This window comes from Lynx rufus, unplaced genomic scaffold (assembly GCF_022079265.1).
Source record: "Lynx rufus isolate CCGP_SWC_20201006 ecotype Redwood Valley unplaced genomic scaffold, mLynRuf1.p SCAF_2, whole genome shotgun sequence".
In the NCBI taxonomy this organism is placed as follows: Eukaryota; Metazoa; Chordata; class Mammalia; order Carnivora; family Felidae; genus Lynx; species Lynx rufus.
The window spans coordinates 34,575,324-34,601,384 of NW_025814834.1; the positions used below are offsets into that span (position 1 = coordinate 34,575,324).

General features: G+C 39.1%; 2 protein-coding genes across 11 annotated transcripts in view; both read right to left on the reverse strand.

The window, feature by feature from the left end:
• Window positions 1-9,932, reverse strand: part of CASP10 (caspase 10) — a 37,569-nt gene extending 27,637 nt beyond the window's left edge. The window contains exons 1-2 of one of the 3 annotated variants that reach the window (XM_047083509.1): window positions 9,647-9,932; window positions 402-456 (exon numbers count right to left, since the gene is read on the reverse strand). The gene's annotated coding sequence lies outside the window, so the exon portion shown is untranslated. Of the gene's footprint in view, window positions 1-401; window positions 772-6,462; window positions 6,482-9,646 lie in introns of those variants that run through there. The other 2 variants (XM_047083510.1, XM_047083511.1) reach the window with 2 other exon arrangements.
• Window positions 9,933-20,467: 10,535 nt separating this feature from the next.
• Window positions 20,468-26,061, reverse strand: part of CFLAR (CASP8 and FADD like apoptosis regulator) — a 48,138-nt gene continuing 42,544 nt past the window's right edge. For 7 of the 8 annotated variants that reach the window (XM_047083039.1, XM_047083037.1, XM_047083033.1 and 4 more), the window contains 2 exons: window positions 22,637-23,147; window positions 20,468-20,876 (listed from right to left, as the gene is read on the reverse strand). In XM_047083039.1, the coding sequence (XP_046938995.1) occupies window positions 20,738-20,876; window positions 22,637-23,147 (650 nt within the window). In that variant the 3' untranslated portion in view covers window positions 20,468-20,737. The remainder of the gene's footprint in view (window positions 20,877-22,636; window positions 23,148-26,061) is intronic. The other variant, XM_047083036.1, reaches the window with a different exon arrangement.

A 26,061-nucleotide genomic window follows, 5' to 3' on the forward strand; every position in this document is an offset into this window, starting at 1 on the left:
AAAATAGAAAATGCTATTTTTAATGTGATCATCCATGGGGTCTTTCCTTCTAGTAGCAGCCTGTGATACCAGAAACCAAATGAATGGCTTTTTGGAGATGTCTTCCTATTCCAAGGTAGCATACGTTTGCCTTGCAGTTTCCCGAAGATTCCAATCTAGAACTTTAGTGAGTCTAACAGACTTTGTCTCCATTTGTGGACTAGCATATTTCTGCCAGTAGAAGTCTGTGTTGGAGCTTTCCTGGGACTTTTTAAACCTTCATTTTCCCTGGCATGGCTAATAAATCCCGGCAGAAACAGTGCCATTGCTGACAACGAGAGCTTTTGCAAGTTTCTAAAACTGAAGGAAGGAACAAGGCTAGCGTGTAAGACCTCAGCAGGGGAAAGGTGCTAATCACATACCTTCAGATCAAATTCCGCTCGTCCTCTGGAGGTAAATGGTTCCGGGGGAAACTGCCTGAAAACAAGTTTTTAAGAAATTAAAATTCTCTGTGTAATCCACGTTCCAGGGAAGCTCCCATTTGCGCGGGAAGAGAACTCAAGACTTTCCGCCTATGCAAGTGAAAACTGGATGTCCCGGTTCGGGTAACTTGATAATTAACTTCCTGCTCACGTCATAGCTCCCTTGACGGCCTCTCCCCCTCCCTTTTCCAGGTTTAGGATAACTCTGACAAACAGCGCCTCCTAAAGGCAAGAGTTACAACTTTCCTGCGGGACAGCTAGGGATTTTCCCAGGTTAAACCAAAGACTGCTGCAACTGAACTCTTGGAAGGCACTAAGTGTTTTTAGCCTTTCCCTTGGATCACTAAGATTGGAGAATCAAAAAAGAAAGAGAGAGAATTGGAAAAGGAGAGAAGGAGAGGATATGAGAGAAGGAGGGAAATAGAGAAAGAAGAAGGAAAGAAAGAAAGAAAGAAAGAAAGAAAGAAAGAAAGAAAGAAAGAAAGAGAAAGAAAAGGAAGGAAAGAAGGAGGAATATTTTCCTCACCATCTCCTCCCCCAAACTCATTTAACCTTTAAAATAAAACCGAAAAAGCTCAAGAAAGGGTGGTCAGCCATATTAACTCTTTCTCAAAAAATTGCATGTGCAAATAAAAACATTCTTAAGACAAAAAAAAAAAAAAAGAGGGAGAGCTAGACTATAAGCCCGTTTGGAGGTATTTTCAGGGAACTCAATTAACAGCAGACAAAGTCGATGAAATCTTTGGCCTCATAGCACATTCAATGCAGCAGCAGGAAAGAGACTTTGGAGACATTATTTCTAAGAATAAAAACAATACCTAATACTTATATGGCAACTACCATGTGCCAGGTACTACATTTTCATTCAATCATCTCCAGTCTCTAAGATAAATACTACTAGTATGAACGCTCTTTTAAGATGTGAAAACTAAGACACAGAAAGGTTAAGTAATTTGACACAGTGAGCTAGTGGGAAAGCCATAATTTAAACCAGCAAACCTGACTCTAATTCACTATACTATAATTCAACTAATTCAAACGTGCAGAGCTCTGGGAAGAAGCACAGAATCTTAGAAAGGTATTTTATCTCTGAAAAAGAAGTAAGATTTATGATGCTTTATTAACAAATATATTAAAGTGCCATTCTCATATCCTTGGCATCATCCAGAGAATTTCTGTGTTTAAGAAAGACGAGCCCTATTACTCAACTATAAAAATGAATGAAATCTTGCCATTTGCAACGTGGATAGACCTCGAGTGTATTATGCTAAGTGAAATAAGCCAATCAGAGAAAGACAAATACCATGTGATTTTACTTACATGCAGAATCTAAAAAACAAAACAAATGAACAAACAAACAAAACAGTAACAGACCCATAGATACAGGAAACTGTTGGTTACTAGAGTGAGGGTTGGGGGGCAACCAAAATACGTGAAGGAGATTAAGAGGTAGAAACTTTCAATTATAAAATAAGTAAGTGATGGGAATGTAACATAGAGCATAGGAAATATAGTCAGTAATTTTGTAACCACTCTGTGTAGTGATAGATGGTAACTATACTTAACATGGGAATCATTTCATAATGTATAAAAATATAGAATCACTATTAGGTATACTTGAAACTAATAGGATATTGTATGTCAATTGTAGTTCAATTTTTAAAAAGCTTACAACTTGAGGGGTGCCTGGGTAGTTCAGTCAGTTAAGTGGCAGACTCTTGGTTTTGGCTCAGGTCATGATCTCACGGTTTGTGGGTTGGAACCCCGAGTTGGCTCCACACTGGCAGTGTGGAGCTTTTTGGGATTCTCTTGTTCTCCCTCTCTCTGCCTCTCCCCCCCTCAAAATAAATAAATAAACTTAAAAAAAATAAAATAAGCCTGTAACTTGAAGTCTAGAGGAAGGAAGGAAGGAAGGAAGGAAGGAAGGAAGGAAGGAAGGAAGGATGTAAGAAAAGAAGGAAGGAAGGAAAGAAAAGAGAGGGGAGAAGGAGGGAGGGGGAAAGAGAGATTAAATTGCTCTGCAAGTGTGAAAACTGGAAGCAAGTGTGAAAAACCTGAATGTGGCTTGAGGAAATGATTGTGTATGACACAATAAAGTACATAAGCCCTTTCAACTTTTGTTCAACAATATTAACTATTTAGTAACCTCTTCCTAAGTGCAAAGCACTGAACTGGGCACAGTTAGGAAGAAAGTGAATACAATGCAATGTCTGCTTTCAAATAATTATGACTACTACCATTTCTTCACCTCTTCTTTTCTGATTAACTGTATAAAGTCAACATTATTAGTCCATTAAGTAGATGATGAAATCAAAGTTCAGAGATGCTAAGTATCTTGCTATCATCCCAAAGCTGTTGATCCCAAGGCTACTGCCGCCTGTAACTCCATGTGACATAATATCTGTAAACATTGGGCAGGGCATGGGGACGCTGCCACGGGGCTTCACCTAAATGCCACAAAAGCCCCAAGGAACAAAGGATGGATCCTGACGAAGATGCCTTGGAGCAGGAGGTATTGAGCTAAGCCTGGAAAGTAGAAGTAGAATAGAGACAAATGAAGTAAAACTTAAACTTTTATCCTAGTGCTCAGTGGAAACACTCAAACCAAGTTTACAGAGGTGAGACCATGTGCCATGTCATTTGTATTGAATATTTCATACTTCTTCCAATTTGGAACACAGTTACTGAGGACGTGCTGATGGCAAGTTGATAGTAGTGGAAAGAATAAACATTTCTTACAGCATCTTTCCTGATTGGTTGCAGTCAGCTGGGTCTACATGAAGAGCTAGTCAAAACCTACATAGCCTTTTATAGCGATGGGAGTCTGCTACTACCCTGGTGACAAAGAGGAAATACTGGATTGTTTCTTTTTAGTTCTGCCTTGAGAGTGGCTGGTGGTGGCAATAGGTTTTTCTTTACAACCAGGCTTTGGTCCAGGTTCTCCACCCTCAAAATTTATAAAAGGAAACTTTATAAGTGTAAAGACTCCTGAACTAAAAAATGGACACAGGTGATGGGGAAGGTAGGTGTATGAACTGGAGAAGAGCTCTGTGCCCTAAAACTTGCTCTTCAACCCTGGTCCTGAGGTAGCAGGTTATTTTGATTAGCCATCCCATCCCAAACTTCCAGGACCTCCACACCTTATCCACACACTCCAGACCTTGCCAGAAACAATTTTATTCATGGGAGCATGGTGAAGCCAAGTACCAAAGTGGAAGACTTTCTCTGGCAAGGATCCCAGCAGAGATCTCTAACTAGTGAACTAGCAGGAGACAAGTAAAATGTGGCCCATTTTGGATTCACTATACTACAGACTGACCTGTTTTAATATGTCCCTTTTCTTATTACAAAAGTGGTCATTAAAAAAGAGAAGGTAAACTTCCAGTATTTAATGTAGAAAAGCTGGAAAATGGAGAAACATACAGTCACTTGTAGTCTATAACTACCTTAAAATTTTAGTATATATTCTTTCACATTTTTATGTGTATATTATTTGCCAAAAATTCAATTATGCTGTACAATTTTCTTTTTTCACTTAATAATACACATTTTTTCCCATATCATTACATCTTTGAAAACACGATGTATAGTGGCTACATGATATTCCCTTCCATGGATGTTCCATATGTATTTAACCAATTTCTAATTATCAGACATCCAATTTGTTTCCAAGTTTTTGCTATTGTGAACAATGCTGCATAGAAGATACTTATAGAGGGGTGCCTGGGTGACTCAGTCCGCTAAGCATCAGACTCCTGAGCTCCGCTCAGGTCAGGATCTTGCAGTTCCATGCAATGGAGCCCCGTGTCAGGCTCTGCGTTCACAGTGTGGAGCCTGCTTGAGACTCTGTCTCTCCCCTCTCCGCCTCTCCCCCCCCAAAAAATAAGTTAATTAACATTAAAAAAAGAAGATACTTACAGACAAATCTTGGCACATTTTTTTTATTATTTAAAATAAATTAAATTAAATTAAATTATTTAAAACATCTTAAAATTATTTTCTTTGGAGGAACCCAAATGTAGAATTAGTAAGCTAATCTTTAATTTCACCCTACCCCAGTCCATCTTACTTTTAAGTGAGCTGGGGGCAGGGGGGCGGTGCCTGGGTGGCTCAGTCGGTTGAGCATCTGACTCTTGATTTCAGGTCAGGTCATGATCCCAGGGCCGTGGGATAGAGCCCTGCATCAGGCTCAGCATTTATCATGGAGCCTCCTCGAGAGTCTCTCTCTGCCCCTCCCCCTCAAAAAAAAATTAAGTGAGCTTGGGACAAGAAGCTCGGTAATTCTGAGATGACAAAAACCTCAAAGTTCCACAAGATAATGATGTTTACTAAAAGATTTTAACAGATTAACATTGGATTCGCTAGGGAACTAGGTGGATATGGTTAAAAGAGTAAAATATTTTTAATGCTGCTAAAAAAAAAGAATCAAAAGATAACTCAAAATGGGTCAGAGACCTAAATATAAGAACTAAAATCATAAAACTCTTACAAGAAAATATAAGAGTAACTCTTCATGACCTTGCCTAATGGCAATAGTTTTGGACATATAATGCCAAAACTTTAAAGCAGCAAAAGAAAAAATACATCAATTAGACATCATCAAAATATACAAATTTTGTGCTAGAAGAGACCCTATTTAGAAAGTGAAAAGACAATCCCCAGAATGGAAGAAACTATTTGCAAATCTTCTATCTGATAAGAGACTAGTATGCAGAATATATAAGCAATACTTATACCAGAACAGTAAAAAGATAATCAATTAAAAATGGGAAAGGATTTGGAGGAGCCAAGATGGCGGAACAGCGTGGAAGCTTTTTGTGTGTCTTGCATCCATGAAATACAGCCAGACCAACACTAAACCATCCTACACACCTAGAAAACTGATTGGAGGATTAACACAACAATCTGCACAACCTGAACCACAGAATTCAGCGGGTACGTGGCGCAGAGAGCTGAACTTGGGGAGCAAGAAGCCACTAAAGGTAGGGAACCCCTCTTGCGGGCAGAGAGAGGACAGAGACTGGGGAGGGGGGGAGCATATGGGAAAAGCACCCCTCCCCAAAAGCAGCTGGAGAGAAAGTGGAAAATTGGAAACAGCCACAGGGACTAAACTAAAAAGGGAGAAAGGAGAAAGGAGAGGGTTTAAATTCCATTAAGACTGTAAACAAGGGGAGCGCAAAGGCTGCAACTCTGCAGCTTGATACCTGGCGATGCTCTGGTGGGAAGGGCAAATCCCCAGGAACAGAGTGGGGTCTGGGAGGTTCTCAGACCACACAGGGAAAAGCAGTTCCACTGCTGGGGGGCATTTGGTAGAGACTATTGAAGCCACCTGGTCCCAGCAGACCCTGGAAGGCAGCCACATTCACTGGTGCTGGGACAAGGTTGTTGAGGGTGAAGCCTGGTGCCAGATTGTGTTGTGATTTTCCATAATCCCTGAAATGCTGCTGCTACACTGTCTCGCGAACTTTTTTGGGGGCGGGGTAGCACCTGGCCGCAGTCTCAGGGCACTGGCAACAGCATGGCCCAGCAGGCGTTCCTGGGTGCAGCCGACATTTGGCCATTGCTCATTCAGCCACTGCTCGGTGAGACCCTCCCACAGAGGGGCGGAACAGGTCAAAGCCGCAGTCCTTCAGAAGTAAGGGGCCGGGGAAAATAGCCACATCTGACACAAAACTTGGGAGAGCAGTACTGCCTCAGGCCTGGTCACAGAGAGTGAAAAAGCGGGAGTGGACGAGAGCTAAAGACAGAGGACCGGTGTGCAATTGCTGATCCAGGAGAACAGACTGGGTAGCTGGGTGGCACCATTTTCACTGCTCCCACAAACGTGCATACGCACCTACGAGCACCGCAACAATCCACTCCAGTAGGCTAGCAGCGCCATCTAGTGGAGAGCAGAGCTGTTACACTGAGCCCCGCCCAACTGGGCCAACATTGCTCTTCAAGAACACAAGCCTCACCACCGGGCTTAATTTATGGACTATAAAGAGCTACATAGACTGACCTGTAGGGGAAAATGAAGCAATTTCAGTCCTACTTCAATCTGTTAGCAGGTTCATCTATTCAATTTTTTTTCTTTTTTTATCTTTTTTTTCTTTTTCCTTTTCCTCTTTTACAATTCTTTTTCTTGAATACAGAAAGAGAAAAAATTCATTTTTATTTTCAATTTTTATTAAAAATATCTGTCTTCAATTTTTATGACTATATTTTTTACTTTTGTGTAATTTTTTTCAAATTCTACTTTACTTCCATCATTTTATATTGGGCTACTTCAGTGTACTCACCTTTTCAAATTTTCAAACAATTTCCTTTTTTTTCTTTCTCTTTTTTCTCTTTCTCATTTCTTTTCATTTTCTTGAATGCAGAAAGAGAAAAACTTCATTTTTACATTCAATTTCTTTTAAAAATACATTTATTTAATTTTGTATACTATGTTTTTTGCTTTTATGTAAATTTGTTCAAATTCTATCTTACTCACATCATTTTATTTTATTCTACTACAGTGTATTCACTTTTTCAAATTTTCAAATGATTTCTTTTTTTTCCTTTCTCTTTTTTCTCTTTTTCTTTTTTCTCTTTTTTCTCTTTTTCATTTCTTTTCTTTTTTCTTAAATACAGAAAATGAAAAAATTCATATTTATTTTTAATTTTTATTAAAAATATTTTTCTTTCAATTTTTTTCTACTATATTCTTTCCTTTTGTGTATATTTTTTCAAATTCAATTTTACCCCCATTATCTCATTTTAGTCTACTTCAATGTATTCATTTTTTCAAATTCTCAAACGATTTCCTTTTTTTTTCTCCCCTCCTTTTTTTTTTTCAACGTTTATTTTTATTTTTGGGACAGAGAGATACAGAGCATGAACGGGCGAGGGGCAGAGAGAGAGGGAGACACAGAACCGGAAACAGGCTCGGCTCTGAGCCATCAGCCCAGAGCCCGACGCGGGGCTCAAACTCACGGACCACGAGATCGTGACCTGGCTGAAGTCGGACGCTTAACTGACTGCACCACCCAGGCGCCCCTCCCCCCTTTTTTTCTCTAATCTGTCAAACCACTTTCAACATCCAGACCAAAACACGCCTAGGATCTAGAATCGTCTATTCTATTTGTGTGTGTGTGTGTTTTAAGTTTTAATTTTAATATTTTTTTAATTTTAATTTTTTTAATTTCAATTTGTCTACCTCATTAATTCCTTTTCCCCCTTCAAAATGACAAAACAAAAGAAGTCACCCCAAAAGAAAGAGCATGAAGAAATGACAGCCAGGGATTTAACCAACACAGATACAAGCAAGATGTCTGAACCAGAATTCAGAATCATGATAATAACAATACTAGCTGGAATCAAAAATAGATTAGAATCCCTTTCTGCAGAGATAAAACGAGTAAAAAATAGCCAGAATGAAATTAAAAATGCTATAACTGAGCTGCAATCATGGATGGATGCAGCCGCAGCAAGGATGGACGAGGCAGAACAGAGAATCAGCCATATAGAGGACAAACTTATAGAGCACGACGAAGCATTAAAAAAAGAGGGAGATTAAGGCAAAAGAGCACGATTTAAGAATTTGAGAAATCAGTGACTCATTAAAAAAGGAACAACATCAGAATCATAGGGATCCTAGAAGAGGAAGACAGAGAAATAGGGGTAAAAGTGTTATGTGAGCAAATCATAGTGGAAAACTTCCCTAACCTGGGGAAAGACACAGACATCGAAATCCAGGAAGCACAGAGGACTCCCATTAGATTCAATAAAAACCAACCATCAACAAGGCATATCATAGTCAAATTCCCAAAATACTCAGGCAAGGAGAGAATCATGAAACCAGCAAAGGAAAAAAGTCCTTAACTACAAGGGAAGACAGATCAGGTTTGCAGCAGACCTATCCACAGAAACTTGGCAGGCCAGAAAGGAGTGGCAGGATATATTCAATGTGCTTAATCAGAAAAATATGCAGCCAAGAATTCTTTATCCAGCAAGGCTATCATTAAAACTAGAAGGAGAGGTAAAAAGTTCCCCAGACAAACAAAAATTAAAGGAGTTTGTGACCGCTAAACCAGCCCTGCAAGAAATTTTAAGGGGGATTCTCTGAGAGGAGAAAAGATGAATAAATAAATAAATAAATAAATAAATAAATAAAGAGCAAAAGCAACAAGATTAGAAAGGACAAGAGAACACCACCAGAAACTCCAACTCTACAAGTAACATAATGGCAATAAATTCATATCTTTCAGTAGTCACTCTAAACGTCAATGGACTCAATGCTCCAATCAAAAGACAGAGTAACAGAATGGATAAGAAAACAGGATCCATCTATATGTTGTTTACAAGAGACCCACTTTAGAGCTAAAGACACCTTCAGATTGAAAATAAGGGGCTAGAGAACCATCTATCACGCTAATGGTCAACAAAAGAAAGCTGGAGTAGCCATACTTATATCAGACAATTTAGACTTTAAATAAAGACTGTATCAAGAGATGCAGAAGGGTATTATATCATAATCAAGGGGTCTATAGACCAAGAAGACCTAACGATTGTAAACATTTATGCGCCAAATGTGAAAACACCCAAATATATAAATCAATTAATCACAAACATAAAGAAACTCATCCATAGTAATACCATAATAGTAGGAGACTTCAACACCCCACTCACAGCAAAGAACAGATCATCTAATCAAAAAATCAACAAGGAAACAAGGGTTTTGAATGACAGATTGGACCAGATGGACTTAACAGATATATTCAGAACATTTCATCCTAAAGCAGCAGAGTATACATTCTTCTCCAGTGCACATGGAACCTTCTCCAGAATAGACCATATACTGGGACACAAATCAGCCCTAAGTAAGTACAAAAAGATCGAGATCATACCATGTATATTTTCAGACCACAACGCTATGAAACTCAAAATCAACCACAAGAAAAAATTTGGAAAGGTAACAAATACTTGGAGACTGAAGAACATCCTACTAAATAATGAATGGGCTAAACAAGCAGTTAAAGAGGAAGTTAAAAAGTATATGGAAGTCAATGAAAATGATAGCACCACAACCCAAAACCTCTGGGACACAGCAAAGGCAGTCATAAGAGGAAAGTATATAGCAATACTTTACCCCCATTATCTCATTTTAGTCTACTTCAATGTATTCATTTTTTCAAATATAAACCCCACATTTTTTCTCTCACATGAAAGTCCAGAGGTAGGTAGTCTACAGCTGGTATAGTGATTCTGTCCTCATCCAAGAAGGCTCCTTTCTGCTCACCACTCAGCTGTCCCTATAGTGTGGCCATTATCCTCATAGTTCCAATGGAAGTTAAGGCTCCAGCCATCACATCCACATCCTAGTCAGCAAGATGGAAGAAGGGATAAAAAGGTGAAGGGCAAAAAATAACTGCCTTTCTTAAATTTCTAATTCCAATATAGTTACCATACAGAGTTACATTGGTTTCAGGTGTACAATATAGTGATTCAGTAATTCTATATATTACTCAGTGTTCATCATAAGTATACTCTTAATTCCCTTCACCTATTTCACCCTTCCCCTCACTTCCCTCCCCTCTGGTAACCATCAGTTTGTTTTCTATATTTAAGAGTCTGTTTTGGGGGGGCGGGGGGCGCCTGGGTGGCTCAGTCATTTAAGCGTCTGACTTCAGCTCAGGTCGTGATCTCGCAGTTTCTGAGTTCAAGCCCTGTGTCGGACTCTGTGCTGACAGCTCAGAGCCTGAAGCCTGCTTTGGATTCTGTGTCTCCCTTTTTCTCTGTCTCTCTCTCTGTCTCTCAAAAATAAATAAACATTTTAAAAAAGTTTTTAAAGAGTCTGTTTTTTGAGTTGTCTCTTTTTTTTCTTGGTTTGTTTTGTTTCTTAAATTCCACATATGAGTGAAATCAGATGGTATTTGTCTTTCTCTGACTTATTTCATTTAGCATTATACTCTCTAAATCAATCTATGCTGTTGCAAATGGCAACATTTCATTCTCTTTATGAATGAGTAATAAATATTCCATTGTTTATATACCACACCTTCTTTATCCATTCATTTGTCACTCAACACTTGGATTGCTTCCGTAATTTAGCTATTGTAAATAATGCTGCAGTAAACATGGGGGTGCATATATCTTTTTGAATTAGTGTTCTTGTAATCTTTAGGTAAATACCTAGTAGTGGAATTACTAGATCATATGATAATTCTATTTTTAATTTTTTGAAGAACCTCCATACTGTTTTCCACAGCAGCTGCACCAGTTTGCATTCCCATCAACAGTACATGATAGGAATGAAGGAACAGAAAAGGGTTCCTTTTTCTCCACATCCTCTTCAACATTTGTTATTTCTTCTCTTTTTTATTTCAGCCATTCTGATAGGTATGAGGTGATATCTCATTGTGGTTTTGATTTGCATTTCCCTGATGATCCGTGATGTTGAGCATCTTTTCATATATCTGTTGGCCCTCTGTATGTCATCTTTGGAGAAATGTCTGCTCATTTTTAATCAGATTGTGTTTAGCTGTTGAGTTGTGTAAGTTCTTTATATATTTTGGATACTGACCATTTATTGGATATGTTATTTGCAAATATCTTCTCCCATTCTTCAGATAGCCTTTTAGTTTTGTTATTTGCTTCCTTCACTGTGCAGAAGCTTTTTGTTTTGATGTAGTCCCAATAGTTTATTTTTGCTTTTGTTTTCCTTGTCTCAGAAGACATGTCTAGAAAAATGTTGCTACAGCTGATGTCAGAGAAATTACTGCCTGTGTTCTCTTCAAGGATTTTTATAGTTTCAGGTCTCACATTTAGATCCTTAATCCACTCTAACTTTGTTTTTGTGTACGATAAAGTAGTTCAGTTTCATTCTTTTGCATGTAGCTGTCCAGTTTTCCCAATACTATCTGTAGAGGAAATTGTCTTTTTCCCTTTGCATAGTCTCACCTCCTTTGTCTTAAGCTAATTGACCATATAATCATAGGTTTATTTCTGGGACCTTTATTCTGTTTCATTGATTTGTGCCAGTATTATACTGAAAAAACAACTGTCTTTTAAGGAAAGTTCTCAGCAACTGCCAAATGATTCTGCTGCTGACATCTTATTGGCCAGGACCTAAACACATGACCACATCTAGCTACAAATTGAAGCTTGGACAAGTAGACTATATTCTGTGAGGCTTTGTGCCCAGTTCCAAATCAAGGCTTCTATTACGAGGGAAAAAGAAAATGAATATATGAGGAGAGCAAGCAGGGTCTGTCCACAGCCAAATTGACAAGGCTGACCTCAAATTCTGACCTCTTGATGGTATAAATAACATCCTTAATCCTGAAAACTTGCTTCTAAAATCTCAGAGGAGAAGAAGAGATTCTCATATCAAACACTGCAGATAAAGGTGTCAAGTGACTCCCACTATGGCCTATTCATGGAAGAGGATTGAAGAGGTTGGGGAATGGCATAGAACAGGGTTAAGGGCGGGAGAAACAACAGGGATAGAAGTATTGGTCAACTAGGGGTTTACTAGTCAATCTTCCTAACCAATGGCTCAGAAAAGCAGCCCTGAGACCAGGAGTTCTGCTTCTGAAAAGAGGGGCTAGAGATGGGACAGAGAAATAAGGATAAAAGTAAGAAGAGAGGGTAGTTTTGTTAGTGATGAAGAATCAACTACTTGAAAGTTGAAAGGAACCACCTAGGCTCTAGGGCAAAGTCAATATTCTCAAATATATAGACAGAGATGAGAATTTGTAAAACAGAAAGAAGAGATAATATCAGCCACAGTTCTGTCATCCATACGCCACTTTGTAACTATTTCTTTCTGTCCCTTTGTCTTCCTATGGGAGGTATTTTCTGTTTTATTTTAAGCATAGTTAACATAAACATACTATTTTGTACTCTTTCCCAGGTAACATGAATATATGAGCATTTTTCTCATTATGATATTCTGTCAAGGCCATATTGTGAACTGGTTAAGCATTTGGGCCCCAAAGTAGCTCTCTTCATGGCTTGAGTTTATACCCTAGTATGGGGTGATCACGGATAAGCTACTTAACATCACTTTGCTCATTTTCCTTATCTATAGAATGGGAAGAAAAAATAATGAGAACAATAATACCTACCTCATACAGCTGTTTTGAGGATTAAATGAGATAATTCGTTTATTTGTGTTTATCTATTTGTGTAAAGAGCTAATAATAGGGAAGCCTGGGTGGCTCAGGCGGTTAAGTGTCCGACTTCAGCTCAGATCATGATTTCACGGTTTGTGGGTTTGAGCCCCAAGTCAGCTCTATGCTGACAGCTCAGAGCCTGAAGCCTGCTTCAGATTCTGTATCTCCCTCTTTCTCTGCCTCTCCCCCTGCTTGCACTCTGTCTCTCTCTCTCTCTCTCTCTCTCTCTCTCTCAAAAATCAATAAACATTAAAAAAATTCTTTTAAAAAGAGATAATAACAGTTTGATGTAAACTCTTATTATTTACAAACATAATTTTAATGGTTACATAAAGTATCAACCACTGGACCTATCATCATAAGCATACCCTTATTACTGAACACTTGGCTAATTCTCAGTTTGGGGCTATTATAAGGTTTGAAACATTTTATTGCATTTATCTCTTTTATATTTAGGATTATTACTTAAAGTAACATCTTAAGAATCTTCATATATATTTTAGAACATTTTATTTAAGCTAGGTGGTAGGTACCATGGGTATTCATTACATTGTTATCTAATATAACCCTCTTTTAGCATGTCTAAAATATTTCACTAAAAACCATACTCAAAAAGAATAAGAAATGCATCTAGTAATCAAATACTCATATGAAAAAGTATCAAAGGAGGAGTCATAGACTCTACTATTCAAGTGAGAAAAATAACTTCCATGGAAACTAGCGGACCAAGATGAGGGCCTTGAAGGCTCTCCACGCTCTAACAATAGGCACCTCCTAGCTTACCACTCACCACTGCTCACATTCTCTCTATGCCAGGTAAAAGTTACACTCAAATTTTCTAAAACATGTCTTGCATTTCCCCTGTCTCTTCACTTGCGTTGTCTCCTCACCTACAGCATATTCTCCTCTCCATCTCAAAATCCTACAGACTTTACAAGGTTTGGTTCAATATTTCCAAAATAACTTCCCCACAGGGTGGTATCATGATAATAGTGATGTTCACATGGCATCACCAAAGCAGTTACAAAAACTCCTTTATTGGGAGGGTGCCATATCAGGCTCAAGTGGCCCCAAGCACTCTCCTGTCTTCCTCTTCCCCTAAGGGCTTCAAGGTGACAGCCAGGAAATCTACACTGACACCTGTCAGCTCAACTATTTCCAGCTTAGCTGAGATTCTGATAGACACCTTTATTCATGGCTGGAATCCCCAGTCATAGCTATGCATCAACCCATGGTTGGACTTCTTTCTATTACTGGACACCCCATCCATGACTGAACATCCTAATTATGGCTGAATGTTTCCATCCATAGCTAGACATCCCCACCAATGGCTAGACATTCTGCCAACATATAGATATCTCCCCGTGGCTAGACATCTCCATCCATGTCAGAACATCCTACCAATGACCAACAGCTGGAAATTTCCATCTATGATTGTGTATTCTATCCCCCATGACTGGGCTGGGCATTCACAGTCATGGCTGGACATCTCCCCTCCCCCATGACTAGACATCCTCCCTGATGACTGAATATTCCCCATGGCTGGATCTGCCCTGTATGTACCTATAAAGGGTTTGTCTGGGAGGGGAAAGACAAACTCCCCCAATGGGTATGCTCATAAAAGCTCTTTCATTTAAGTAAGCAAGGGAAGGCAAGGCATTATTCCTCCCATTTTGTCAGCCTAGGCCTGAAATCATAATCCCTCTTTACTCCACCCCAAACTACTTGCCAGTGAGCAAAACACCTAAGCAAACACTTAACACTCTTCTCTTTGGGGCCTAGGGATTGGTTGTGTTAAGAATAATGTAATACAAAAAAAAAAAAGAAAAAAGAAAAGTGATAAAAGTAAACAGACGACAGAGTATAATTTAATAAATTATTGTTTAAAAAGAGGGAAGGGAAAGAGAAGGAAAGAAAAGATGCTGATTTTCCAAGCTCTATATTTTCACCATGCCAGGAAGGTGGGATAAGGGGAGATATGTGGCCATGCCACCTATCTGTGGGGAGAGGATAGAGGCTGGAAAGGTAAAATAATGACTCTCATAAACAGCAGAGAGGAGAATGATGCCTTCTCTGAAATGATGCTACACATTTCCAATGTTTGTTTAATTTCTAAAGAACACTAGATGATAGGCTGATGGTCGACATTCTAGATCTAGCACTATCACTGATTTTTTTTTTTTTCTGAGATTTGGGAACAAGTCACTTAAAAGCTGTGTGCCTCAGTTTCTTTGATCATAAAATGGATGTTCTCATTCTTTTGGTATTCATTATGGTTGGCTATCCACAGGGATTCATTCCATGCCCCACTTTTCATTTTGGACACCATGTGCCTCAGAGGAGCTGAACCCCTCTCCAGGCCAGGAGACTGAAGCTGGGCTGGTATAAATCAACCATGGTTATCCTATTCCCTCTGCCAAATGCTGGTTTAAGAATGGGCATGTCATTCAATGACATGCCAATGAGAAATATGGAAAAGAAACACTTGGGGAGGAAGGCTTCTAGGGAAATTTTCCTTTGATCTTAAGAAGGAACACAAAGAAGAGGTGTTTTCCTTTCTGTCATTTGGGTGTGATACTTGGACCTGTGGCCATCTTGTAGTCATTAGATGACAATTCTGAAAATAAAAGCCAAAACAAAGAAAGTACAGAGCGGAAAGATAGAAAGCACTAAGTCCTTGATGACATCATTCGATCAGTGACTTAACCAAGCCAGCATCTATACCCCTACCTCTGGACCTTATGCTTAACAAGCATAAACAAACAAACAAACAAACAAAACTGGTATTTTTGTTGTGAGTTACGTCTTCCATTACTTGCATCTTGCATCTGTTACTTACTATCATTTTGAATGATAAAATAGTTAATCAAGAAGGTTCACGTTAATGTGAAAGATTTTCAAAATTCAGTCCTCAATAGAATACAAGATATCATATTACTACTTTTTATTTTAAAATAGAAATAGAAATTAGACTATAACAAGAATACATCGAAGAAACAAGGTTACAAAAATCAAAACATATCTGATACCAAAGTCAATAATTCCAGCAATTGGTAAAGCTCAATCAGTGAATAAAGTCTAACTATAAAAACAGCTAATCCAACTGGATGACAGACTCAGGTAAAACACCCTGAATGGCACACTAAATCTTACACTTCAAATCCTGAATCATAGACTATCCATTTTTGCCATAATCTTAGAAAATTTGAAAGGTAAAAAAAAAAAAAAAAAGGAATGTAAACACAATGAAGAAATAAGCCTAAGTACATCATACACATACTTTTGTAACCGAATGTACTGATCCATTTTGTAATCATTGTAAATTGTCTATTTTTTAGTGTGTTTAAAACATTTAAGAAAATCTAATGTATTAGACTTGTGGTTTCAGTTGAATAAATGCTTGATTAAGTTTACCATCAATATTTATATACAGAAATTTAATTCATTAAATGTATCAAGTTTTCATTTATAGGTTACCTTTTAAATTCATTTAGATTTATTGTCCGTTTCAAATATTTTTTCTAGTTTTATTGAGAAATAATTAACATACATCACTGTCTAAATTTTAAGGCATACAGTGTGATGGTTTGATTTACATATACTATGAAATGATTACCATGATCAATTTAACTAACATCCATCTTCTTATATAGATGCAATAAAAAGAAAAGAAAGGACAAAAGAAAATTTTTTTTCTTCGTGATGAGGACTCTTGGGATTTAATTTCTTAACAACTGTCCTGTATATCATACAGCAGTATTAGCCACTGTTGTACATTACATCCCTAGTACTTACTTATCTCATAGCTGGAAGTTTGTACCTTTTGACTACCTTCTTCCAATTCCCTCTCCCCCAACCTCTGTGGTTACCTCTGGTAACCACAAGTGTGATGTCTTTTTTCTATGAGTCCTTTGTTTGTTTTTTGTTTTCAAGATTCCACATATATGTAAAATTATACAGTATTTTTCTTTTTGTGTCTGATTTATTTCGCTTGCTTAATGTATTCAAAGTCCACCTCTGTTATTGCAAATGCAAGTTATCTTAATAATATACAAAAAATGCATAAAACTAAAAAGCAATATAAATAAATACTTTGTTTCTGGGTTTGGTCTGCAATTTTTTTGTGAGCCAAAGATCCTATACATGGTATTTTGAGGCAAGTTACTCGCAAGAGTGGGGATGATCCCGCCTCAAAAGTAAAGAGGAAAAAAAGGTAAAAAACATGTGCTATTCCAGCATAAGATAAGAAACAGAATAAATGGAAAATGCTTATCACCTGGTCTGGATGGAACAGAAAAGGATGCCAAAGCTGTCAGGTCTCTAAGATCTCTCTCGGTTTCTTTCTGTAATAATTAACACAAGGTTCTGGTTCATGAGGACAGGCATATACATTATTCTTCCAGGTGCCCCTCAACAATGTTACATTCAAAAGTATCCTCAGGTGTCCCACACTCATTAAAACAAAAAGTAAAAATAACTACTTATGAATGGTCTGAATACTCCTTTCATGCTTTTCAGTCTTGCTGATTGGTCACAGCAAAACACACACAAATATGCACATAAGAAATACACACCATTTAAAACCAAGTCAAAAAAATATAAAAATAAATATATATATATATTTTAATTTTAAATGAGGGGTGCCTGGGTAGCTCAGTTGGTTAACCATCTGACTCTTAATTTCAGCTCAGGTCATGATCTCACATTTCATGAGTTCAAGCCCTGTGTGGGCTCCCTCTCTGACAGTGCGGAACCTGCTTGGGATTCTCTTCGTCTCCCTCTCTCTCTTTCCCTCCCCAGCTTTTGCTCGCTCTCTCTCTCTCTCTCAGAATAAATAAACTTATAAATAAATAAATAAATAAATAAATAAATACTTTAAATATTTTAAATTTTTTAATGTTTACTTATTTTTGAGAGAGAGAGAGAGAGAGAGAGACAGAGAGAGAGAGAGAATGCATAGGGGAAGGGCAGAGAGAGAAGGAGACACAGAATCTGAAGCAGACTCCAGGCTATGAGCTGTCAGCACAGAGCCCAAGGTGGGGCTCAAACTCATGAACCGCAAAATCATGACCTGAGCCGAAGTCGAACACTTAACTGACTAAGCCACCCAGCCACCCCTTAAATGATATTTTAAATAACGATCTCTTTTTAGGTCATGTCATCAAATCTGCGAGAGAAAATTATTTGCTGTAAAGTGTCACTTGAGTTCTAGACAGACAAGTAATCTCAAATTATAAAGCCACTGCTATTGTCTGAATGTTTGTGTCCCTCACCAAATTCATAGGTTGAAACCCTAACCCTCAGTGTGCTGATATCAGGAGGCAGGGTGTTTGGGGTGACTGGATCATGAAGGTAGAGCTATCACAGACAGTTTGCTTCCTGTCTCTGCTCTTTGACATGTGAGGGCACCATGAGAAGATGGTCATTAGCAGACACACAAGCAGGTTCTCACTAGACACCAGATGTGTCAGCACCTTGATCTTGGACTTCCCAGTCTCTAGAACTGTGAGAAATAAGTGTTTCTTTAAGCCATCCAGTCTCTGGCACTTTGTCATAGTAGCCTGAAGAGAGAAAAACAGCCCCCCTGATTTAACATCCGAATCTTGTACACAGAAAATAAATTTGCAAGTTAACTGTGGTTGTATGTGGTAGGTAAGATTTTAAGTGTTTGTTACATTTCATTGTTTTTGTTTTTGTTTGACAGAGAGAGAGAGAGAGAGTGAGAGAGAGAGAGAGAGTACCTAAGCAGGGGAGAGGGGAGAGGGAGAGAAAGAGAGAATCTTTTTTTTGGAGAATTATTTTATTTTAATTTTTTTATTTTAATAATTTATTGTCAAGTTAGCTAACATACAGTGTATTCAAGATTAGATTCCTCATCTAATGTAAGAACATACAACAGCCAGTGCTCATCCCAACAAGATTTGTCCTCAATGCCCATCTCCCATTTTCCCTGCCCTCTCAACTTCCTACCCCCTTCAACTTTCAGTTTGTTCTCTGTATTTAAGAGTCTCTTATGGTTTGCATCCCTCTCTGTTTGTAACTTATTTTTCCTTCCATTCCCCTATGGTCTTCTGTTAAGTTTCTCAAATTCCACATATGAGTGAAATCACATATCTGACTTTCTCTGACTGACTTATTTCACTTAGCATAATACCCTCCAGTTTCGTCCATGCTGCTGCAAATGGCAAGATTTCATTTTTTTCATCACCAAGTAGTATTCCATTACACATAATTCCATTATCCATATATCCATCCATCCACATCTTCCTTATCCATTCATCAGTTGAGAGACATTTGGGCTCTTTCCATAATTTGGCTATTGTTGATACTGTTGCTATAAACATTGGGGTACATGTGTCCCTATGAAACAGCACTCCCGTATCCTTTGGATAAATTCCTAGTAGTACTATTGTTGGGTCGTAGGGTAATTCTATTTTTAATTTTTTGAGGAAACTCCACACTGTTTTCCAGAGTGGCTGCACCAGTTTGCATTCCCACCGACAGTACAAGAGGGCTCCCCTTTCTCCACATCCTCGCCAACATCTGTTGATACTAATTTTAGCCACTCTGACCTGTGTGAGATGGTATTTCAATGTGGTTTTGATTTGTATTTCCCTGATGATGAGTGATTTTTGAGCATCTCTTCATGTATCTGTTAGACATCTGGATGTCTTCTTTGGAAAAATATCTATTCATGTCTTCTGCCCATTTCTTCACTGGAATATTTGTTTTTTGGGTGCTGAGTTTGTTAAGTTCTTTTTATATTTTGGATACTAGCCCTTTCTCTGATATGTCATTTGCAAATATCTTCTCCCATTCCATTGGCTGCCTTTTAGTTTTGTTGTTTCCTTTGCTGTGTAGAAGCTTTTTATCATGATGAGGTCCCAGTTGTTCATTTTTGCCTTTATTTCCCTTGCCTTCAGAGACGTGTTGTGTAAGAAGTTGCTGCGGCCGAGGTCATAGAGGTTGTTGGCTGTTTTCTCCTCTAGAATTTTGATGGTTTCCTGCGTCACATTTAGGTCTTTCATCCATTTTGAATTTATTTTGTGTATGGTGTAAGAAAGTGGTCCATATTCATTATTCTGCATATTGCTGTCCAGTTCTCCCAGCACCATTTGCTAAAGACACTGTCTTTTCCATTGGATACTCAGAAAGAGAGAATCTTTTTTTTTTTTTAACATTTATTCATTTTTGAGAGACAGAGCATGAATGTGGGAAGGGCAGAGAAAGAGGGAGACACAGAATCTGAAGGAGGCTCCAGGCTCTGAACTGTTAGCACAGAGCCTGACACAGGGCTCAAACCCATGAACAGTGAGACCATGACCTGAGCCGAGGTCGGACACTTAACCGTCTGAGCCAACAAGGCGCCTGTCAGAAAGAGAGAATCTTAAGAAGGCTCCACGCTCAGCGTGTGTTGCAGGGCTTGATCCCACAACCCTGGATCATGACCTGGGCCAAAATCAAGAGTTGGATGCTCAACCAATTGAGCCATCCAGGTGTCCCTCATTGTTTTGGTTTTTTATTTTACTTTTCTTCTTGGAGCATGGATATACACAGGCTAATTAACTGTGTTACTGCAACCTTATCTCCATGGCTCCGGTTTACTTGATTGCACGAGGGAAGGCAACACAATCATGAGTCACCCAATTCAACCAGTACTTGCTTTTTAAAGTTTCAAAGCCAGGGTGCCTGGGTGGCTCAGTTGGTTAACCATTCAACTTCAGCTCAGGTCATGATCTCTCTCACGGTGTGTGAGTTCGAGCACTGCATCGGGCTCTGTGGTGACAGCTCAGAGCCTAGAGCCTGCTTCAGATTCTGTCTCTGTTTCTCTGTACCCCTCCCCCATTCACACACTGTCTCTCTCTCTCTCAAATATAAATAAACATTAAAAAAATAATAATAAAGTTTCAAAGCTATTTCCTTTCTAACACTGTTTTGACAAGCTTTCAGCAACAGAGGCCAAAGCCTTCAACCCAGAAGCTTTAGCTCAAACACCCCTTCCTGATAACATTCCTCACAGAGGGTCATTTCAGCCCATAACAGGACCCCATCTTACCCACGTGACACATACATTTGCTTGAAAACTACTTGGGGCTAGTGATGGAGACTGCAGAGCTAAGAAAGTCTTTTGGCTTTTCATTTGCAAGAGAGGATGAGTTTCTTTCTCAGAGTGTGCTGCAGCCAGACGTAGTACCTCTCCTTAGCAGACACTTTGCTGTTCCAATCATACACACTGCTGTTGAGTTCAATGTGGAGTTCCAAGAGTGGGCGTCTTCTGGAGGGAATGAGAAAGGCAAAAATTAATGCCATGCAAATATCAAAGAGGAGACAGATTGTCATTTGGGTGAAATGAGGCAACAGATGTGAAAGTGCTTGAAATTGTTCCTTTATAAATGCTCTACAAGCTGCTTAGTGAGTGATCCACACCAGCCTGCAACACTCTGGCCCCATGACCCTCACCCAAGAGGCAACCGAGTCATATTCTGAGGACACTCCAGTCAGATGATAACCTAGCTGGACCATCTATGCAAATGGAGGACAGATGTAAAAGACCATGGATACTGCTGGTCCACGAAGTGTCTACCTTGGAAGGCTGAGTCATCCCTACTACCGCCTACTCCTTGCTGCTAAGCCACTACTGAGGGGGCTGGGGAGTCACAGGCGATGAGATGTATTCCTGAGGTCCCCAGAGATACAACAGAATGCATTTCACACATGGCTCAGGAACATGATTCTAAACTGTAAGGAGGGAACAGCTGAAAAAGGACTGTTAATCTTACATGGAAGTATAGTGGGGCTTCATTCAGCTTAAATGAAAACCAGATCACCAAGGTTTCCCTTAGAAAAGTATTCTTGCCAATAAACATCAGAAATGTCTGTGTAACAAAGACTTGCAAACCTGAAGAGTCAGGTACCATTTTTCACCTATCAAACTGTCAAAATGGGGAAATAAAAAAAAAAATGCAGTGTCGGGCAGAGCTCGGGGACATGGGCGCTCTCATGCAAAGCAGGTTTAACTGTCCGAGACGACAATCTGATAAAATGCATCCAAACCTTTAAAAATGCATGTTGTTGGACATAGTAATTCTTCTTCTGGGTATTTTCCTCAAGAAAACAGTAAATATAAGCACAAACACTGAACTACAAAGATATCGAAAACTTTTTTTTATGAAAGCAAAACACCTTCCAACGCCTGAAAATTGGTCAAGTAACTTATGCCATAATCATATTGTGGATGGTTCCACAGACATTAAAATGATGCTTACAGGGGCACCTGGGTGACTCAGTTAAGTGTCTGACTTCGGCTCAGGTCATGATCTCATGGTTTGTGACTTCAAGCCCTGTGTCGGGCTCTGTTCTGACAGCTCAGAGCCTGGAACCTGCTTCAGATTCTGCGTCTCCCTCTCTCTCTGTCCCTCCCCTGCTCATGCTCTCTCTCTCTCTCTCTCTCTCAAAAATAAACATTTTTTAAAAGTTTAAAATGATGCTTAGAAATGTAACTAGTGACATGTAAAACTGTATGTGATATAGTGTTACACCAAGTAGAAGCAGGTTACAAAGTAATAGCAGATAGCAATTTCATTTTGGTTTAAAAAACATATTTATATACGATTGTGTGGGTATCGAAAAAGATCTGGAAGGCAATACACCAAGACTTGGCTAACAGAGATTGGTTCTAATAAGCAGGATTATAACTATTGGTTATGTTCTGCTTTAAGCATTTATATTTCATTGTTTTTTTTTTAAATAAGGAGTATGTACTGCTTTTGTAATTAAAAAAAAAATTAAAAATTTCTTTATTTTGAAGAACAATATCCAAACTACAAGCTGACTAACAAGTGACCTCCTGAAGCACAAAGGCAGGTCATAAAATGTGCATCCTTCCCAAGGCAACCCCAACAAGGAATGAAAAATCCTTTTCTCCCTGAAGAGAAGGGCATCAAATATGGCACAGTGGTAATCTCCATCTCTCCATCTTGGCAGCAAGAAAACAAACAAGTGGTCTGGGCATGGGCCACGGCCTGAGTGGCTCACCTTTCTTGCCACAGTTTCTGGGAAAGGCACTTCAGGTACAACGACGGTGAGCTGGAGGACCGTTCCAACAGGGACACGTCTGCTGTGCACAGGCTCCAGAGGAAGTCAGCTTCTCGGTGGATGGTACAGGGCGCAGGCTGCCTGGCCTTGGACTCCACATTGTTCACTGCTGGCCCATCCACCTCCAGGAAGCTGCTGCTGTCCAGTTGGCCCTCTGACACCACATAGTTCTGAATAAAAAAGAGCTTTGGCTTCCCTAAGAGAGAAGGGCATGCATCTCCCATGAACATCCTCCTGATCTGATCCAAAGGGAACCCTGGCTGTGTCTGATCCACGCCAAACACGCTGTGGGAGCCACCTCGGCTCACCAGGACACACACAAAGCTGTCGTAGTCTTGGTGTTGGGGCATGCAGGCAACTTGGCGAAGAATCTGGATTATACTCTCCACATGCAGGTACAAAAAATACTGGACTTCATAGCCCAAGGAAGTAAAAGTGTCCCGAAGAAACTCTGGATAAAATAAACACACATGGAAAACAACACTAAGGTTAGAAAAGTTTAAGAGGTACTGGGTAGCAGTCCTAAGCACAGTCTGATCTCCGCTACTTCTCCATTTCTGCTCTTATGCCATATTTTGAGGTTGTGAAGGACCTGAGCATGGGTCAGGAGAGAATCAACCTGAAACACACGACATTCATGTCCCCGATTCTCACTTACAATCTGTCCCCTATTATGATCTGTCCCCTGCCTGAAGCTACTATCACATCTGGTCACGGGCACAGACTGGGCCCACTTCTAGTCTGATGCAACCAAGGCGGGGTACAAAACTTTTTCTCTTCAAAACAAAGTTGGGGATTTTTCAAAAGGCTCTTTCTTAAAATAACACCCAAGTATGTAGGAATGGATGCATTTGCAGAGCACAGATCCAAATCTAGATCAAAACTGATGGCACGGGTCACGAGTTCCCACCTTCCCATGGGCTGTGGGCTGATACAGAGGCCCACAACTACATCTAAGTTGTGACCATTTCCAGACTCCCCAGTTCCTCTTAGACCTGCCTCCCAGTGTAACCTCTAACTGAGCAGTGGGAGTCCTTAGCCAAGATTCCCTTCATTGCCCTCAAAGATTCTTCTCCCAATCTCAAGAAACAAGAAAAATCCCAAATACAAAATCTAACAGCACACCTAAAGGAAATAGAAGCAGAACAGCAAAGACACCCCAAACCCAGCAGAAGAAGAGAAATAATAACGATCAGAGCAGAAATAAACAATATAGATTCTAAAAAAACTGTAGAGCAGATCAATGAAACAAAGAGCTGGTTTTTTGAAAAAATAAACAAAATTGATAAACCTCTAGCCAGGCTTCTCAAAAATAAAAGGGAGATGACCCAAATAGACAAAATCATGAATGAAAACGGAATTATTACAACCAATCCCTCAGAAATACAAGCAATTATCAGGGAATATTATAAAAAAATATTATATGCCAACAAACTGGACAAGCTGGAAGAAATGGACAAATTCCTAAGCAACCACACACTTCCAAAACTCAATCAGGAGGAAATAGAAAGCTTGAACAGACCCATAACCAGCGAGGAAATTGAATCAGTTATCAAAAATCTCCCAACAAATAAGAGTCCAGGACCAGATGGCTTCCCTGGGGAATTCTACCAGACATTTAAAACAGAGATAATACCTATCCTTCTCAAGCTGTTCCAAAAAATAGAAAGGGAAGGAAAACTTCCAGACTCATTCTATGAAGCCAGCATTACTTTGATTCCTAAACCATACAGAGACCCAGTAAAAAAAGAGAACTACAGGCCAATATATCTGATGACTATGGATGCAAAAATTCTCAACAAGATACTAGCAAATCAAATTCAACAGCATATAAAAAGAATTATTCACCATGATCAAGTGGGATTCATTCCTCGGCTGCAGGGCTGGTTCAACATTCGCAAATCAATCAACGTGATACATCACATTAATAAGAAAAAGATAAGAACCATATGATCCTGTCAATCGACGCAGAAAAAGCATTTGACAAAATTCAACATCCTTTCTAAATAAAAACCCTGAAGAAAGTCGGGATAGAAGGAACATACTTAATCATCATAAAAGCCATTTATGAAAAGCACACAGCTAACATCATCCTCAATGGGGAAAAACTGAGAACTTTCCCCCTGAGATCAGGAACACGACAGGGATGTCCCCTCTCACCGCTGTTGTTTAAAAGTGTGTTGAAAGTTCTAGCATCAGCAATCAGACAACAAAAGGAAATAAAAGGCATCAAAATTGGCAAAGATGAAGTTAAGCTTTCACTTTTTGCAGATGACATGATACTATACATGGAAAACCCGACAGACTCCACAAAAAGTCTGCTAGAACTGATACATGAATTCAGCCAAGTTGCAGGATACAAAATCAATGTACAGAAATCAATTACATTCTTATACACTAATAATGAAGCAACAGAAAGACAAATAAAGAAACTGATCCCATTCACAATTGCACCAAGAAGCATAAAATACCTAGGAATAAACCTAACCAAAGATGTAAAAGACCTGTATGCTGAAAACTATAGAAAGCTTATGAAGGAAATTGAAGAAGATACAAAGAAATGGAAAAACATTCCGTGCTCATGGATTGGAAGAATAAATATTGTTAAAATGTCAATTCTACCCAAAGCAATCTACACATTCAATGCCATCTCAATCAAAATTGCACCAACATTCTTCTTAAAGCTAGAGAAGCAATCCTAAAATTCATATGGAACCTCAAAAGACCCCGAATAGCCAAAGTAATTTTGAAGAAGAAGACCAAAGCGGGAGGCATCACAATCCCAGACTTTTGCCTCTACTACAAAGCTGTAATCATTAAGACAGCATGGTATTGGCACAAAAACAGACACAAAGACCAATGGAATAGAATAGAGACTCCAGAATTGACCCACAAAAGTATGTCCAACTCATCTTTGACAAAGCAGGAAAGAACATCCAATGGAAAAAAGACAGTCTCTTTAACAAATGGTGCTGGGAGAACTGGACAGCAACATGCAGAAGGATGAAACTAGACCACTTTCTCACACCATTCACAAAAATAAACTCAAAATGGATAAAGGACCTGAATGTGAGACAGGAAACCATCTAAACCCTAGAGGAGAAAGCAGGAAAAGACCTCTCTGACCTCAGCCGCAGCAATTTCTTACTTGACACATCTCCAAAGGCAAGGGAATTAAAAGCAAAAATGAACTATTGGGACCTCATCAAGATAAAAAGTTTCTGCACTGCAAAGGAAACAATCAACAAAACTAAAAGGCAACCAACAGAATGGGAAAAGATATTTGCAAATGACATATCGGACAAAAGGCTAGTATCCAAAATCTATAAAGAACTCACCAAACTCCACACCCGAAAAACAAATAA